Source organism: Panthera pardus, unplaced genomic scaffold (assembly GCF_024362965.1).
Source record: "Panthera pardus isolate Hobbes unplaced genomic scaffold, ASM2436296v1 HiC_scaffold_2, whole genome shotgun sequence".
NCBI lineage: Eukaryota > Metazoa > Chordata > Mammalia > Carnivora > Felidae > Panthera > Panthera pardus.
Window position 1 is genome coordinate 138,578,790 of NW_026526765.1, and position 19,683 is coordinate 138,598,472.

A 19,683-nucleotide genomic window follows, 5' to 3' on the forward strand; every position below is an offset into this window, starting at 1 on the left:
AAAAATAAAAATCTTAGGCATGAGGCATTATTAAACATAGACGAGTTTAGTTTGGCAGAGTTTCGATGCAAATTATTCTAATGCTTTAACAACTTCAGTAAAAAACATGGAAAAATGTAAGCTTAAACATACAATTTTGTAAATGTGCTACATTCTTCAGCAAAGAGACCCATAAAAATAAGTCTCAAACAGCAATAATATTCAAATAACAACACATACACACACACACACACAGCAGGCTGAGAGGAGACATGGAAACACACGTGTATATTCACACTCACACAAGGCCTGACCTTCATTGCATGAATTTCTTCAAGCAATCGTTGTGCCCGTCTCTGGTTTTTTAACAGTGCATCTTCAGTACCCCTGTAAAAATTACATGAAAATGTACAGCCAGGAAAAGCATTTATTTTAGACTCACATCATAATAAGTCTTCATTTTTTCTAGAAGAGCACCAAAAGTCTTTAAATAACAAGCACTATTATCCTGCATTGTCCTGAACATCCACTGCATAACACATATCCCGATTCCATCAACAAACCCAAGTTTTTGGCAAATTATAAGCATTATCTGGCATTATATTAATGACTATTACTACTGAGAGACAGTATGCCTTTTAACTCCTTAATGGAAAGGCGAAATAATATTTTTTAATCAAATGATTAACAGCACACTGCATTTAACATAACATAGGCTAATGAGCTACCATTAAAGTTTTGATACAATTATATTCAACAAAATTTTATTCTCTGCAATAAAAGGAATACAGAAAGAGAAATACCTGATTATATCAGAGTAAAAGGTTATTTATGATAGAAAGAACAAAAAATTAAGCAGGAGCAAAATATCTGAAGACTATTCATGCTTAATGAGTAAAAACTAAAAGTAACACATTTACTTTAATATTAGTGACAATGAGGTTTCAAAATATTAAAAAACTGATGGAAAACAATGCTTTGATAAAGACTTCCACAAGGTTCTAAAGATTTCAACTTACGTAGCAATTCAATGGATAAAGTGCTATAAAATTTTTATTACTGATTCAAGGTATTACCAGATTTATTAAACGACATCAAACATCTTAAAATAACTTCTAATAACATAAAACACATAAGTAACTCTGAAGGACTTTCACTCTGCAAAGGCTTCCAAAACGAGAGCTCTGCAAGAACAGCAGAATTCATCGTGTATCTTAAACAAGCGTGGCCCAGACCACGTGAGGATGTGCTGACATAGCACACTGTATCCCACTCAGACCCCCTCTCCGTATAAAAAAAAAAGTGCTGCATGAGTAAGATACTTAATTATTCCTCCAGGTCCCACCCTCAGATTTTGTAAATATTGAATAAAAACAACTTCTGACATTTCATTAGTCATAGGACCATGACTTCAAATGACTAACTTTTTTGACTTGAGTCTGCCAACGCTTCTGACAAGTTTTCGGATAACCAGCACTCGGATTCTCTTCACATCTTTTCTCATCTTCACAACCTTTGAGGAATGAAACCAAAATTAGAAAGGTATCCTTTTCACTCAAGGAGAAACACACTTTATTTTGAATCTTAATATTAGAGATTAAGTCTAGTCACTCTAACTGAATTTTTAAGCACAGTTACAGTTAGATGAAATCCAACTTGTTCCATCAACACTGAAGCAATAAATCAACATTCTAAAAATGTGTCTGAGGGCTTAAGAGAAATGAGTTACAATTTTTTAAAAAGTCACAGCATTCTCGGTGATTAGTATTTTAATACTGCACTTGTGTTTTGAGCTCCCTGAGATGGGAGAGCATCATATTCATCTTGGTACCCTTGGGTTTAAAACAGAGCTTCACCTATAATGGTAGGAATTTAATTTACTGAGTGTTCCTATTACCAAAAACAAACGTGTGAAAGTGGTAACATTTTCCTTATTTATGCAGCATCCCTTGCATTTGTTTCCAGTAACAAATTTCAAGCATAACTTTAAAAGAGATGTGAAAAACACAAGGGGCATGCGCACACGCACGCACACTGACAGATGCTTTAAATCATCCTATTAGAGAGGAGTGTTGAACTCTAAGAATGAAACAACAGAAAGATCAGCCAAGAAATGGAAATATTCTAATAATGAAGAACTACATGTTATAACAGTACTTAGTACAACACGATGCTATCATTCTGAGTTTGTATTTCGTCTATCATTATTAGGAGTCATATATCATTCCTTATAATGCCCTTCTTCCCTTCTCCACTTTAAGAACTAAATAAAATTCAGTTCAGATAAAATCTTTCCTGAGAAAATTTCCAATGACTTCTTCAGATAGAGATAACCCGTCTGACGTTTGCATCCCTAGTAAACTTTGTAGGCAGCATCTATTTCAGTGAACTGTCTCTATTTATTCACATGGCCATCTTTTTATTTTTAATTTTAACGTTTATTTATTTTTGAAAGAGAGAAACAGAGCACACGTGGGGAAGGGGCAGAGAGAGAATGAGACACAGAATCCAAAGCAGGCTCCTGGCTCTGAGCTGTCAGCACGGAGGACGCAGGGCTCAAACTCATGAACTGTGAGATCATGACCTGGGCCGAAGTCGGATGCTTAACCGACTGAGCCACCCTGGCACCCCAAGTGGCCATCATTTTCAATGCTCTGGGCACTCCCAAGAGGACAGGGGCCTTGTGGGACTTACATGATGCTTTCTGGTCCTTGAAAGAATGCCTGGCACATACAATCCCTCAAATTCTCCTTACTGAAATAACAATATCAACATAATCCTGTCTCTTCAAGGCTCTTGCATTTGGCTATTCTCTTACCCTCAATACAACTCACCTGCTTATTCCTTGAAAATACTGGCAACCAACTTAACAATTTATTTCCGCCCTAACATTTTCCACCATTCCAGGTGACGTAGATGTCCATGTTACAACCTAGCCATTATTATATCCTTACTTCTTCATTTCCTCTTTATGACCTAAACTATTCTATCTCAGCACCCATTAATTCAAATACTCCACACTAAGACCACAATGTCTATTAACTTCCTTTTTCAAGTCTAACCACTACAACCATTTTTTACTTCATTGTAACCACCAGTTCACTGACCCCTATACATTCTCTCATATGATTAGTCCTCTTCTTTTAAACTTTCCTTTTATTCAAGTCATATGCATCATCAACACTTGTGAATACCTGAAACTCCCCTATCCCTCCTTTTAGCAATCCCTCTAGTTAATCCTGGATGAAAACAATATCCTGAGTTCTTTATCACAGCACCCCAATAGCTGGGAAATACATTCTATCTACTTTAAATTCATCACAACTAAACTGAAATGGGCCCAATACTCTTAACTCCTATCCTACGTTTTTGATTAATTCCTTCCACAATGACTATTTTAAACCTCTGCTCTCTAAAACAAGAGACCTTCCTCTTCCTCTCTCTTTTCCAATTTCCTAGAGAAGACGAACATCAGATGGGATCCATCATCTTTCTACCACCTACCACCATGAATGCAAATTATCCTCTATTCATAAAGTTACAATGTAAGAAATTCCCCTACACAGCATCTGATGGTAATGTTCTAGTTGTGTTTTGGATCTCATCTTTTCTGCCTTCTTAGAACCTTTACTATAGACTGTCCCTTTACTCTAACTCTGTCAATCTCTTACATGGATGTTTCCATTAATTGTTTTGTTTCTATTAATTTTTATTCAAGCTTGACTCATTTTCACTAGAGACAAGACAGACAAAACATCCTCACTATGAAGATCACTAGGAGTACCTTCTCTCTACAAATGCCTCAGAGCCAAGCTTTCAGACAGGTTCAAACTCCCTATCTCCACCTCTGAATATCACATAATTTCAGTTGGATTTCCATCCCCATTATTCCACTAAGAGCTGTCACAAAAGACACCGATGATTTTTAAAAGTCCCTCAAATCCAACGGAAATGTTTCAGGCTTCATTTCACTTGAAGTCTCAGAAGCATTTGACACTGTTGACCACTTTCTCCTTCTTGGAACACTTTCCCCTTGCTTTCCATAACAGAATACTCTCCTGGGTTTCCTCCATCATCTCTAGCCACTCCACCTTGGTCTTCTTTGAAGGCTCATCCACTTTAAACCAGTCATAAAGTTCAAAGGAATCCTAAACCAATTCTTCTTTTCACAATATACTTGTTAGCCCTAAGTGATCTTACCTATGTATATTGTAATTTGCCAACTAAACAACGGTGACTCAATAATTTCTGCCTTCAGCTCAGATTTCTTTTAGCTCCAGACCTAAGTGTTCAACTCTCTACTTGACAGTTCCTTTTAAGCATGCTTAAACTCATCTACAACTTACATTTAAACTCATGTTCTTCACCCCCAAATGGATTCTTTTTGTTGTTTCATATTTCATGGAAAAGAACAATCCTTTTGTTCAATTATAAACCCCGGGCTCGTTATAAGTAGTTCTCTTTTCTAAATCCCTCACAATGAATCTGTTACCAAGTTGGGTTAATTTTATCTCCTAATTATATCTCAAACTGTACTGCTTTTCCCCCTATCTTGACCTCCTAGCTCTCCTGGCTGAGTTACTGCTAACTGGTTTCTCTACATCCATTCTTGCCTCTGTCCAATCAGTTATTCACAACTTAGAATACATTTTTTTAACACAGAGATCTGATGACAGACCTTTACTTTATTCTCTTCAGTGGCTTCCAATTTATCTTAGGATGGCACACGGGCTTTCTTTTATTCCTTGGTCCTCACCATGCTCCCACCTATTACCAAGCCTTTACACTTGCTGTTTCCTCTGGTAGGCATGCTCTTTCTTATCCTTCTGATTTTGGCTCAACTGTCATTTCTCAGTAAAATCTTTTCTGGCTTTCTTAAGTGGGTCACAATAGGCCTATATAAACACTTAAAGAGTGCTACTAGAACTTATCATGACCATTATTTTAAGTTTAATATTTTACTTGTAATCTGATTACAATCTAATTTGTCTTCTTCCCAGGTTATAAATTCCATAAGGATCAAGTGTCTGGTTTTAGTCAACATTACGTCTTAACAGCTAACATAGTGATGGTATAGTGTAAGTTTTCAATAAACATGTGTTAAATAAATGACCAGAAAGTCTACAATACTCACTTGTTCATTCACTGTTTCATATGTATAATATATTAACAAAGTGCAGAGTAATCAGGTTTTTTTCCCACTAGATATGCTAACCTCTTTGGAATTTATTTTGAAGTTAGATTGAAAAAAAAAAATTTACTTGTACAAATAAAAAGCCATTTAGACCAGGTTTAAGTGAGAAAAGCTTACATTTCATACACAGCAAAGTGGGAGTTTAGGATACATTTTTTTTGAAAGTCCTTTATAAATCGATAGTGAGTGACAAATTATGCATTAAAATATATTAACAACTGTTTCTAATTGCTGCACCCTAAAGTTGCATGAAGTGATTATATGCTCTTTTGCTATCCGCTGTGAGCCAAACGTAACTAAGAAACTACAGTAAGCAGAGTTGGTCCTCAGTTATGTTCCGACCATGGGAAAGCTAGATGCCAATTTTAAAACTCCAATTTAAGAAGTACTATGTTCGTCATTACTGCATTAGGGAATTCTAAATGAAAAGGGAATGCTTTACGTGTGTAGCTTCATGTCAAAACCAAAAAATGCTTCTCTAACGTATTGACTTTTCCAGGATTTCTGTGGAAGCTATAAAAAAATGTCATTACTATATTAGAAAACTAAGTACATTCATTTTATGTAACAATGGAATTATAATTTTATTTTTCTCACAACTGCTTGCCTCAAGCACTTCATTTTCTTCAAGCACTTAACTTTATTTTTGCAAAAGTGACAAACAGGTACCATGAGCCTCTTAGTTACAAATGCAAAATTCATTTGCACCTAGGAATTATGAAGTTGGTTGACAGAAAACCCACAAGTCAACAAATAGTCCTAAAACATTCAATACTGTCAGAAGGCCAATGCACTACTTAAGGGCAATGTTCTTGGGTTTCCCAACCCAAAGCAAACAGCACTATCACTGCTAGAAATGTGAAATAAGTATGATACTGTCTGGGAGGGAAGGAAGGAAAGAGAAGTAAAGACAACAAGGAGAAAACAGAGGCATAATAATGGAAATGAAATGTGTTGACAAAGAAGAAATAAAAAGGAGAAAAAGTAAAAGGAAAGAGCTTGAAGAAAGAAACTGAAGGACAAATCTGTAGGTCATGACCAGCAAGACTGCCAAATCCAAGCTGAGGGCTTCCAAGCAGCAAAAGAATGTATTTAATTTGTAAGAGCAGAAGAAAAGGACACACACACACACACACACACACACACACACATATCTGATGCATATGCTCAAAGTGAGGTGTCAATGAGAACTTAGGCATATGGATGCTCTCAGTTAACCTGGTAAAATCTTAACACATTAATGTAACTTGGGTCAACTCTTGGGTAGACAGTACAAAAATAAGATCATAACTAAATTAAGTGGAAAGCTAATACACCTGCTTGAGGAAAGACATGTGGGCACATGGGGAAGAATCAACATAAACACAGGAAAGGGAGTCACAAAGAGCAAAAGCTAGCAGTGTCTCATTCAAGGAGATTCCAAAGAAGATTACCCAGTTCAGAGACGAGTAATACAATTTGTACTGGAATAACTGAATTATGGGGACACATGTATCAGAGCCCAACAATGAACTGTGTGCAGCCAGTGGAGGTCAGCAGTGAAAGAATCTTTTGCAATGTAAGCATTACTGTCCTACATTAGATGCATTTAATAAACTAGCTTTCTCACTTATACAGACTCTTATAAGCTATGGTTAATGTGAATTTGCTTTTGAAAGAGTGAGCTATACTTTTGGGGTGACAAGGATACCAAGTTTCTGATATATAAAGCTGAGAGCAAACTACGGTCCCAAGATAAAAGTAAATACTACTCTGAATTGACCCTTGTTAGCTATCTGAGAACCAGACTACTAGCCAGCGTCTTTTGGTAATTCATTGACTTTGTCATGCATTTAAATTAACCTATAACAAAATCCCATAGTTATTAGAAAACAATTGCTCCTTAGACCTTGTATTGCTCTAGGGGAGCTTGCAGTGCTAAGAAAAATCTGAGCATACCTGTGTTTCATTACACATCTATCAGACCGTGACACACACACACACAATCATGGCACATCATGTCCATGAGGCTGTTAGGAAATAGGCACTCTCACGTGCTATTGATAGAGGACTACAAACTGGTGTACTCCTTCTGGAGGGAACTCTGGCAACACCTGATAAAAATGCTATTTCTAGGAAATCTATCCAGAGGATACATCTCCAACAATAGGAAATGGCTACGCACAGGACCGTTCACAGCAGCCTTCCTATAAAATGCTACATTAGACATAAAATAATACATATAAATACAGCACAAACAATGTGGTATTCTAAATCAATGCAGGACATATGCAAGTATAATTAGGAGTAAACTCTAAAAGTGATGAAAAGTAATTTTTAGAACAATACATGTGGTATGACACTGCATTAATACAGTAACACACGTAAAGTATAAAAATATACAACATATACGTGTACTGTGGGTACACATAACATAATACATGCTGGTAAATATGCTACTAAATTAAACATATAGATAATAAAATAACACTGAAAGAATAATAATTACTTCTGAAACAGAGAAGAAGGTAGTGGAATTAAGCATTAGAATATGGCAAAACATTGATACTTGCTAAACACAACAATGAGATTATAGGGACATTTGTTATGTCATTTTCCATATGACTGAACAATTTCATATTTGATACAATTAATTATGATATGATAACTTATTATTAGTTATTATGGTATTAATTATACAGAGGACTTCTAATTTGGCCGCTTGGATAATTTACTGTTGAATTATACTTTTTTATTTTTGACGAGCAACAATTTAAAAATTCTAGAATACTTGGTGATTATAACTTAATCATTGAGCATATGCTGCCACCTAGCACAACTTCTCAGAATAGTTTAACAACAGAACAGAAAACAGTTCCTTCTTTTGGACAGACCCTCATTTACTATTTCAGTAAAAAATATTAAAAAGGACTACACACTCAATTACGAAATAGAAGCTTTGCAACTTCAAAAGCACATACAAACACGGTTCTTGACATTTTTATCTTTTACAATACGTGGAGACAAATCACTTTGTTCTCTGGCAATTCTGTTTCACGTTTAGGATCTAAGAGGAGGTAGAAAGCAATTTTCTAATGAGCTTCTTGGTAATGTGCTATCAGAAACAAAATAATGTCTGTTTCACATAAAGGCCCTTGGCCCCCCTATGGAATTAAAGTTCATAATGAGATTGTTTCACCTCCTAATTCTGATTGTGCATGTCACTGCTGCCTAAAGAAAGAGATGACTGGAGCAAATCCAGCACTAGTTTTGCAAATTGTGTACTTACTACATGCTAGGGCATTGTTTCCAATTGTGCATCCTTTCTCTAGTTCAATGGAGAGGGAGGAAAAAAAAGTCTACAGTTAGGAGATTTCCATCGTTCATGTGAACATGAAGTACCTCAGGTTGAGCTATCCATACTGTCCTCTGCCCAACACTATTTACTCATTGTTAACTGTACAAACTAGGTACTATGCTTCAAGTCAGGGAAGCTGCTATAAGAAGTCAGTTAGATAGTCTCACTTTGAACTCCACATAAAGTACAGGTCAAGATAAAACATGTAATAAATAATCATAAAGTGAAGTATAAAGTGATTTTTTAAAAGAAAAATAGAGGTAAAATTAAAAAGGGAAGATTTTACATACTTAAGAAGAATAAACATTATTTTAAGAACTGAGAATCAGGAAGTCGTCTATAAATGTCAGCTTTTCTCCTTGGAAAATTTTTGAAAAGAATAAAAACATTAAGGGTAGAAGACAATGAAAGTCAGTACAATAGGTGCCTGTGCAGGCAGGCTTTTTATTTTCACAAAAGATATTTTGGAAAATTAAACATGCTATAAATTAGATGGCCACATAATTTATTAAAAGAAAAAGCCTTAAAAATTTTGCACAGATAATGAGCATCAATATCACAAAAATAATACCAGAGATTTATAAACATTTGAGAATCTGGGTGTGTGCGTGGCTCAGTTAACCGTCTGACTCTTGGTTTTGGCTTAGGTTATGATCCCACAGTTCATGGGATTCATTTCTGTGTCAGGCTCCAGGCTGACAGCATGGAGCCTGCTTGGGATTCTCTCTAACCCTGTCATTCCCCTGCTCGCACATTCTCTCTCTCAAAATAAGTAAAGTTAAAAAAAAGAGAGAGAATCTGTTGAAACCTGTGAACTCCCCCCCCCCCCCCCCCGAGACACACATATAAACACCAATTTACACATAATTTCAGGCAGTTATTGGATCCCTGAATTCCTAAATCTCAGTTAGGGAGAGCTAATCTAAGTTATTAAGAAGCATAAAAATGATGGCTCGAGTTACTCACTGAACAGATGGGTAGTGAAGATATGATGGTGAGCAAAAAACTTCCAGATAAATGGAGGAAATAAGAAACCTCTCTCACATTCACACACATATACCCTAAGCAACTATTGTAAGAGCTAAAAAGTAAATGGAGTTACAAACGCTTATAGAAGGGATAAAAGGATAAAGTCAAACTCAGTTTTCCTGAGAAAATAACAAGTAAAGTAGAAATATGAAATGGACTAATGAGAAGAAAAGGAGTTTTGGGTACAAGGGAGAATACGCCCAAAGGAGGAGTAAGAGTGCGACGCTTCCTAGTAGAGGAAGGCCAGTGAGGCTGAAGTGGGGTGTGGGGTGGGAGGCAGTGGTGTACTAGAAGGGGGAGAGGGGACTGGTCTTGTTTAGGCAGGTTTTTACCAAAAGCAACAGGAAGCCATCAAATAGGCTGTAAGCAAGGGAGTCATGGGATTAGATTTCTATTTTGAAGCGAGCACTCACTCTAGCTGCACTATGGAGATCAGACTAGAGGGAGAGAAGAATCAAGGGAAAATAGTTGGAAGGCTAGTAAGCAGTTCTGGTCAGAGATATAACTTGGACTGGGATGGGACGGTAACGAAAAAGTAATGGATTAAGATAGTGAACTCTTTTTCTGATACATTTCTTCCTTGGAGGAGTTATTTCATTTCTTTTACCAATTTTCTATGAGACGGTTTCTCCTAACTCCTATTTAACAGTAATGACATTAGCCATTTATCTGTCGTATTTGCTATATATATATATATATATATATATATATATATTGTAATTGGCTGTCTTTCTTAAATTTCAGGATATTTTGCCATTTTTATACGGACAACTCTATGCTTGTTTTTCCCTTTGTAAATTTTCCCTCCCATTTATTTTAAATTATAATGTATGTTTACAAATATATGCTAAGATCTTCAGGATTTCCCCCTTCAATGTATCTGTACTCCACTGCCAAGTGAAATCTAGACTTATTAACCTGGAAGTAGGGCAGTATGTAATATATTTTAGTTTAATTTCCTACTTCATCCACACGTTCTCATCAATGGAGAGTTACCTAGCCCTATACTACCCAAGGGGGTCCCTACTACCATCCCTTTTTGGTTTACACCAGTCCTTTTGCCTGGAATGCCTTTTTCCTTTCAGTGAATCACTGACTGCAATGCCAGTCTAAGATCCTTAAAGACAAAGAATGATCACTTCATTTAGCGTTCTTTGGAAACTTTTCTGCACTACTTGTCTTTCTGGGCATTATTCTATACCATAGGCGGGTGCTGCTTACCCTTTCCTATCTGAGTTGCAACCTACAGGTTGCCTGAAAATAGAAAGTATGTCTACACACAACTGTGCAAGGTGAACAGTAGATCATGCTCATAGCAAACACAGAGCCACTGAATACAGGAAAAAAACCTCCTTTGCATTAGCTGGGAGGTCCTCATTTGATTCTTGCTTCTCCAGCTTACTTTAAATCTTCAGATGTCTTATGATTCCTTAAATAGAACCAGAAACTGGAAAGGGGATAGCGCTAGAAATGGTAGCCTAGTGACACAGACACGATATGTTAGCAGTGATAAGAGCAAATACCTGGTTTCAGACTGAATTTAAGAGAGAACGAGAGAAGAGGAGTTAGCGACAGCAAGTATAAACAACTCTTTTTAAAAAATTTTGCTGTAAATGAAAGGAGAGAAATGGGACAGTAGTTGCAATAAGAAACGTGGTATTGAGTGTACCTCCTTACAAACGACACGATCTCACTGTAGATCAGCAATCTCTTAGTATAAGCTATAGTTCTTAACCTCCCGCCTTCACTTTCAGCACCCGATAAAAGGCAGGTAATGCTTAATGAGAGTTTACTAGCTGTCCAGCACCGTGCAAACACTTCCCATATTCCAATTAATTGCTCACAACATCCTTGCGAAGAAAGTAGGATCAAGAGCTTCGTTTTACAAACGCGGACAGTTACCATAAAGATTAAATGATACTCCCAACGTCTCAGAGATAAAAATTCATGGGGCCCAAGGGCAAGAGACAGGTCTCTTGCTTCAGCCACCTCGGAACCGTGAAGGGAAGTTACTGTGACCAGGCTCCGAGTTCCGGTAAACCTGCCTGGGCCCACCCAGCGGCTCCTTCAGCCGCACTCCTTACCCTCGCCCCCAGGAGACCACGCGCCTGTCAGAAAGACCCAAAGACCAGTTCGTGGGGGGAGGGAGGGTACTAAAGGGCAGTCCCACAAGTTCCCAGACCTCGGCGCCTACCTCGTTATTGAGGTTTAGACTCCCCTGTTGAGCCATGGTGGGTTCAAGAAGCGCTGCGACTAGCACGTGAACTCTGCGAATCAAATCGCTGTTGCGTCGCCACGCCCCTCTACGGCACGCTCTGTGGCCCAAAACTCACCGACCAACATTCCGCAACGACGCTTGAGGAGAAGGGAGATTGACTCTTTCAGGGACAGAACGGAAGTGAGTGGAACGACTTCCGGAGTGAAGTGCTACGCGCCGGAACTGCACGTTCCTATGGAAACCGAGCCTGCGCAGGTGGCTTAGAGGAGTCTCTAACTGTTGGCAAATTTGGAAGTTTTTTAAGATGCTTATTTATTTTATTATATTTGTTGGTAGACTTGGCTCGGCTGTTAAAGACCTTGTTTTTGTGTCCCAGTGGGGAGTGAAAAGACGTTTTATGAAAGGAACAGTTGAGTGACCAATTTTTGCACCGAATTTTTATCTGGGGTTTGTGAACATTCTTGCGCTTCTCACAAGGAGCCCTAATTAGATGCAGCTCTCCCCAACGCCCCCCCCCCCGCCCCCCAGGCTCATACTATAGCTGAAGCGTGGACCTATTTTTTCTGCACACTGTAATAAGGTTTGAATTTAGGTAACGAACGTTTAAATAGATTTAATACTAATATAATAATAGTAATAACTGTTTAAGTAGATTTAAATAGATTTTTCCCTTTAGAAAAGGAAACAAATAATTGAACATTTGAGGAAAACTTTAAAAGCACGTTTGCAACTGCCTAAGGGAATGACTGTTTTGAAGTATTTGCCTGCAGGTTGAAGAGACATTAAGGAGTAAATCTGAATTAGATAATCTTTGAATTAATACTTAACACCTGGTAGTATTGATCATTAAAATGGGTCAGAGGCTGGGACAAAAGCTTTACATGAATTATCTCCAAAATACAGACATGCGATGAGATAGGAACTATTCTTATTTTACAGATGTGGAAACTGACTTCGGAGGAGCCAAGGGTCTTACCCATAGTTTCCTAGCTGGGGCCAACCACTGCCACAGGACTGAGGGAATGGTTACATAAATCTGCGGAGCCCAGTGCAAAATGAAAATGTAAGACCCCTCATTGAAAAAGTAGGAAAAAGGTGTTTTTGTTTTTGTTTTTATTTTTTTCATTTCTTGCATGGTGTTTCTTGACCTGTCCTTTGTTTTTATTTGGTATGTAATGTAGTGTTCTGTCAAGCACAGGCATATTGGTGAATCTAGTGCAGACCTTTACAGGTGCCTGGGACCTGTACCCCAGGACTCAGGGTAGGATGCATGTTTTGTAACAAGATGGCAGCAGTTGCTGAGCAGAGGCAGGAAAGTGGGAAGCCGGAGAATCCAACTGGAATATGTGGGAGGCAAGACCAAAAATGACCCAGGACTAAACCCTTGAGATATGTTTCATTGTCACACTGGACTTCACTTACAAAACTCAAATTCACAGATAAAATTGACAATTTTAAGACTGATGAAAGAACATTTAAGCTAGGCCTCCTTAGGCGCCTCTGTCCAAAAAAGACAGCTGTGTCCAGAGTCTGTGCTCTTAACTGATGATTCTGTATTCAAATTACATTAACTCAGACTTGTATTGTGGTTGTTTTTTTTTTCTTCTTTTTTTAGTTTATTGTATGATTTGGGCACAAATCATTGATGGTTGACTTACTCTTTGAATAATGTTGCACAAAGGTAGTTTTGCCATTAATAAGCCATACACTAAATTGTAATTGTCTCCTTAGTCATCTGTTTCTCTTTCTTAAAGCTGAGCTCCTGGAATGTAATGGCTTCTTCAACCTAGGTAGGTAGTAGGCACTCCATGCATAAGTACATAGGAAAGGGCATCTTAAAGATAAGTGTAGAGCTTTATGGAAAATGTGTATTTTAACTTGGGACAAGGTGTTTTTATGATTTCATAATAATTCAGAAAATGTATTCTTAATATGAAGTTTGTCTGTAGTTCTTAAAGGCCCTGTAGTGTTTTCTCTGGACGACTCCTCTTGTCCAACACTTCAATCTTCTCAGGTTCGAGGTTTGTTTTCTACCTTTTCTTGGCCCAGGCTCTCTCCTTTGCCTTTTCACATGCCAGATCTGCTTTCTCAATGGCTACTTTTCAAGACTGGATTAAGTTCCATCCATCCTTTTAAAGAATCCTTTCCATAACTCCCAACAGAAGTTAATTTTTTTTCATCAGCACCTCATTTTTTTATATTACTTACAATAGTCTGACTTGAAATTTCTTCTGTAAAAACTATTCTCATACATTATAAACTTTTAGCAACCTTAGATGCTCATTTTAAACTACTAGTAGTTTTCCATTGTCCCTGATACATTGCTAACAAGTCAAACCATTTCCCCCCTTTGATGGTACAATCTCAAAAATTATCTTGATTCTTTGCAAAGATGATTCTACTAACCTGCTCTTTTAAGCTACATGCATTTCCTCTAGTAATAACAATGTATTTGTATTAATCAGGGTACAGGTTTCTCTGGAAAGCAACACATGAAAACACCTCTTCCTTTTATTCCTGAAGTGTTGACCTGGATCAGTTAAATGCTGCCAGATACATGAAAGAACAATTCTATTATCATTAAAAGCAACTACTGTGAGACCTCTTACCTCTTTATTACAGTGTTCCAATTAGTGGAAGTAAGGATCCAACAACATGTTCAATGGGAATCAAGTTTTCCATTTTTAGGTTTCTCAAGAGTTTGTCAAATCACACTATTTTTGTCTATGTGGGTTGCCATAACAAAATAACACATATGGGGTGGCTCAAACAACAGAAATTATTTTCTTAGAGTTAGGAGGTACAAGTCCAAAATCAAGGTGGCATCGTGTTTGTTTCTGGTTGAAGTTCTCTTCTTGGCTTGCAGTGGCCACTTCTTGTTTTGTCCTCATGTGGCCATTCGAATGGACACACCTAGAGAGAGACTTTTGTGGTGTTTCTTGCTTTTCTTTTAAGAATACCAATTCTGTTGGATTCAGGCTCTACCTTTATGACTTCATTTCATCTTAGTTACCTCCCTAAAGACTTTATCTTTAAATACCAACATTTTGGGGATTTTAGCTTCATTGTATAGGTTGGAGTAGGGGTAGAGGACACAATTGAGGCCACTTTCTTTGAGAAAAGAAAATTACCTAAAAAGTAATCTTTTCCAGGGCACCTGATCAGGGTAGGATGCATGTTTTGTAACAAGATGGCAGCAGTTGCTGAGCAGAGGCAGGAAAGTGGGAAGCATCTGTTAGTTAGGCATCTGATGCTTGATTTTGGCTCAGGTCATGATCTCAGGATAGTGGGATCGAGCCCTGCATCTGGCTCTGCTCTGAGCAGTAGCCTGCTTGAGATTCTCTCTCTCTCTCTCTCTCTCTCTCTCTCTCTCTGTCTCTCTCTGTCTCTCTCTGCTCCTGTCTCTGACTCATGCTTTCTCTAAGGACTTTTAAAAAAATTTTTAAAGCAATCTTTTCCTTATCTAACGTGCCCATTGATCTCTGTTTCCATCATTAGATATTGGGTAACAATTGATATTAGGACATTTGCTAAGTGAAATAAGCCAGACACAGAGGGACAAATACAACATTAAATATGTACATTATGAATTGAAAGCAGTCATATTCAAAGAAGAAAGGACTGGAATGGCGTTTGCAAGGGGTTGGAGTGAAGGAAATGTGGATGGACAGGTATTAGTCAAAGGGTACAGAATTTCATTATATAAGATGAATAAGTCCTAGAGATCAACTATGAAGCATAATGCCTATAGTTAACAATATCATATACTTAAGAATTGCTATGAGGATAGTTCTTATGCTGAATGTTTTTATCCTCAAAAAGAAAAAAAAGCATTAAAGAGGGCAGGATAAACTTTTGGAGAGGATGAATATGCTAATGGAATAGAATGTGGTTATGGCTTCATGGTATATACTGTGCTTACCTCCAAAGTTATTAAGTTGAGTGTGTTAATTGTGTACAGTTTTTTGTCGATTAATCTTACCTTAGTGAAGTGCTTTGAAAAAAGAAAGTTATGGGCTGGTACTAACAAGGTGATTGTAATGCTCCGCCTTTCTCTTACTTGAATGAGTGGGTAAAAGAGAAGTTTTGGGGAATCCTTTCACTTTTTAAGAATGTGGTGTAATTTATAATCTTTATAATCTGATGAATTTGTACTCAAATTACATTTGAACAGTTAGTAATTCACTCACAGGAGATTGTAGTATAGTTGGGTGTTTCAGTGCCAACTGTTAACTACTGCATTAAGTTTTTGCTTTTATGGCTCTGCACTTTGAGTTCTCTATCCCTGGATGGCAGTGTTGTTCTCCAAATTTGACACTACAATTGAAATTTGGAAAGGTAGGGGCACCTGGGTGGCTCAGTCAGTTAAATGTATCAGACTTTGGCTCAGATTTTGGGCTCTATGTTGGCAGTGTGCGGCCTGCTTGGGATTCTTGCTCCCTCCTATCTCTCTGCCCCTCCCTTGCTCATGCTTTCTCTCTCTTAAAATAAATAAGTAAAACCTTTAAAAATTTTGGAAATGTATAGAAAGCAATCTAAGTAAATGGCTTATGACAACATTTTTTAAATTAGAAAGAAAACAGTTGAATCTATCAGATTTTGTATTTCTTTAATGACTAAGATTAACTGCTCAGTTTTTAATTTTTGATTTGAAGTGAATTGCCAACAACAACCAACCCTTTAGGTGAACTGCTAATGGGTTTTTTTAAGATACAACTTTATGTGTATGTATATATAAATATATAAATACACACACACACACACACACACACTGAAGAGCGTAATTGGTTAGTATATAGAAGGCAGGTAATTCGCAAGTTCCTAGGCCAATATGTTTACTAAATTAATCCTCTAACAGATTGCTTTTTGCCTAGATTTTATTTTAATTTTTATGGAGTGTTTTGAATAGATTTGTTATTATATCTGTGGGAAATCTAAAGAAAAGTTTGTACTTTAGGAATTTTAGATACTAAAATTTGAAAAAAACTGGTTAATGTTACATAATCAAATTTTACAAAATCTCAGGGAATGAGCTGACACTGAGTTAGCAATTTAGTATTTTGGCTAAGAGGTTTAGCTCTGGAGTCAGACTATCTGACAACAAAGTTTAATTCCATTTTTTAATAACTGTATGCCCTTGGGCAAGTTATGTAAGCTCTCTGTGACAGGTTTCCCTTATAAAAATGAGAATGATAATCAGCCTCATAGGATTGTTGTGATGATTAAGCAAAAACACAGTGTAGTTTCTTAATGAATATTTACCTCTCAATAATTTAAACTGCTATTATTTTCCATTATCTCATTTCATCTTGACAGAAACTTTGTAAGATAGGCATAGTACGTAAGAGGGAGTCGTGTCTTATGAATAACAAATATTCCTGAGGTCAGAGAGGTAATAAGAGGGCAATCCAAGTCTCTTGACATAAAATCATTGGTGGCAGTTTTATAACAATTCCATGATATGAATGTATAAACTACATTTATAATTTATGACTACCATGCCATTCTTTCCCATTCATCTAATTATTTATTGATTGTTCAGTAATTAAAGACTGAATACACTTTATAAACTATAAATCCCTTCCTATATGATTTGTTTTTTTTTTAATTAGTTGCCAGTTAACCCAAGATAAGCTCAAGATTATGCAACAAAGCCTATAATGATTTAAGTTGCGAAAACATTATTAAAGTCCTGTATATTCACTTTAAATTTATGGCTGTGATTCACTTTAATCAACATTGTGGAGCATCTATTGTGCAAACCGGTGTACTGGTTTCAATAGGAGATAAATGATTAAGTCGTTGTGCTCTCCATGTTTACCATGGACTTGCGGAATAATGACTTTAATAATTCCAATGCCAAGACCAACTATATTGAGTGCCATATAAAGACTATTACAGGGAAGTGAGAGAACAATTTGATTAGAAGACTTCCTAGAGGAGATAGATTTTGAGCTCTATTTTGAAAGAAGGGTGGCCCTTAAATAGGCAGCTATAGAATAGGGAGAGAATTCTCAGCAAAGGAAATTAGTCATATAAAAGCAAGGTGGCAAAAGACATTGTATTTCATGAAGTAATACAAAGGATTTGTCACACTTTCTTAAAGTTTTTAAAAACATTGTTAGGCATAGAAATTAAAACCTTTTAAATTTCTTAAGCGTATTTCCCCAACACACCCCTTAAAATGATAGTTCTCTTAAAGTTACTGAAATTTGTAAAAAGTGAAGCAAAATCTTTTAAGGCAAAAATCATACTTTATGAATCTTAATAGACTGGGAGAAGCAGGTCTCGAAATACCTGAGGATTTATACATTTGTAAGTGACTGAGTAATATTTAAGGGATATTTTGCTGTAGTTATATTTAAACAATGAGATGGAAATTTGGGACAGAATAAAGTGAATGGTGTAAAAGCCTGTTCAGAGAAAACATTTTTTATTTGTAGCAGATATTTCGGTCACTTGTCCATTGAGGCCGAGAGAGTGATAGAGTGTATAGGCTGGGGAGTTGCCTTTAGCTGGTCATTTAGCCTCTCTTTGAAGGAATGCCAGTTTTGTTTCTGGTGAGGATTAGGGTTGGAGAAAGAAGCTCTGTTATTTTCCCCAACTCCTACTCAAGATTCTCTAAAGTGCTGTCTCTGCTTCTTCACTTTTCAGCTGTTCCTCAAAGCCCTGCTGTTTGAATCCCTGTTACCACTCCACTGAAACTGTGTTTGTCACTGTTACCAGTGACCTCCCAGGTGTTCACTGTACTTTTGATTGTTCACAATATGAGATATCACCCCTTTCTGTCGCCGGGATTGACTCACCTGAATGTGTTGGCTGAGCCAGTGACCCCCTTCCTCTTTTGTCTTCTCACATTTATCATTGTCTAAGCTAGAAGCCTTGCCAAATAGATGGACTATGTAGAGGTTGCTTCATGCTAGACTTTTTCATACCTTACCTTGGTTATGTGAATACTATTGATTCAAGAGAGAGTTATCCAGCCCCACTGGTGATAGTGCTGGACTTGAGATCTGCCTATGTTCATGTCTGTAACAACTACTTTAGAGCGCAGGGAAGTTCCAAGCAAGGGCCAGGGTATGGGAGAGGTCAGCTCTGGATGCAAGAAATGAGGGAAGGGGCAAGAATTTTTCTGGAGAAAATTTAAAATTATTTACAATCCTGACTAAAGTCAACCTGCTTCTATTATCACCATGCACTAGAAATGCTAAAAAAAAAAAAAAAAAAGTGATAAAACTCTCCTCACTGAACAAATATTTTGTCTGTTCTAAATAATTACCACAGTTTTACTATTAAGTTTAAAAAAATGTAGGGGCGCCTGGGTGGCTTGGTCAGTTAAGCGTCCGACTTCAGCTCAGGTCATGATCTCACAGTCCGTGAGTTCGAGCCCCACGTCGGGCTCTGTGCTGACAGCTCGGAGCCTGGAGCCTGTTTCGGATTCTGTGTCTCCCTCTCTCTCTGCTCCTCCCCTGTTCATGCTCTGTCTCTATCTCAAAAATAAATAAACGTTAAAAAAAAAAAATTAAAAAAAAATGTAGATGTAAGCTTCAAAATTACCACACTTTTATTAACTTTAATAAACGTATCTTATATGAAAGTAAGTTGGAGAACTGCCAGGTATGTAATTGGCCTCTGATACACATAGACTCAGATACCTATTCGGTAGTAAGTTTGTGATTGTTTGGAATCAGCTGAGCACACTTTTCAACACAGCTGATTTGCAGTCTCTGTGATACTATATATTCCCACATTTAATAGCTTTTGGAGTAAATGATAGAATAATAGCTGTGAATTTTGTAGTTCTCTATTTTTTTTCTGATGTGAAGTTTTAGATGAGATGTATCAGATTAAAAAATTTGCAGAAAGCTGGAATCATCCTTGAATGTTGTACCATGAAATGCCAAGCTTTAAAATCATTTCTTGAAA

At 37.1% G+C, this 19,683-nt stretch overlaps 1 protein-coding gene and 1 long non-coding RNA gene across 2 annotated transcripts in view; one reads left to right on the forward strand and one right to left on the reverse strand.

Moving 5' to 3' along the window:
• Positions 1 to 11,905, reverse strand: part of SRFBP1 (serum response factor binding protein 1) — a 66,820-nt gene extending 54,915 nt beyond the window's left edge. The window contains exons 1-3 of the mRNA XM_019469566.2: positions 11,734 to 11,905; positions 1,404 to 1,492; positions 294 to 366 (exon numbers count right to left, since the gene is read on the reverse strand). Of these exons, the coding sequence (XP_019325111.1) occupies positions 294 to 366; positions 1,404 to 1,492; positions 11,734 to 11,769 (198 nt within the window). The 5' untranslated portion in view covers positions 11,770 to 11,905. The remainder of the gene's footprint in view (positions 1 to 293; positions 367 to 1,403; positions 1,493 to 11,733) is intronic.
• A 98-nt stretch (positions 11,906 to 12,003) lies between these two features.
• On the forward strand, positions 12,004 to 19,026 carry LOC109278883 (uncharacterized). The gene is made up of 3 exons (XR_002085877.2): positions 12,004 to 12,349; positions 12,697 to 12,820; positions 18,412 to 19,026. It is a non-coding gene; the product is annotated as an uncharacterized LOC109278883 (long non-coding RNA).
• The last annotated feature ends 657 nt before the right edge of the window (positions 19,027 to 19,683 follow it).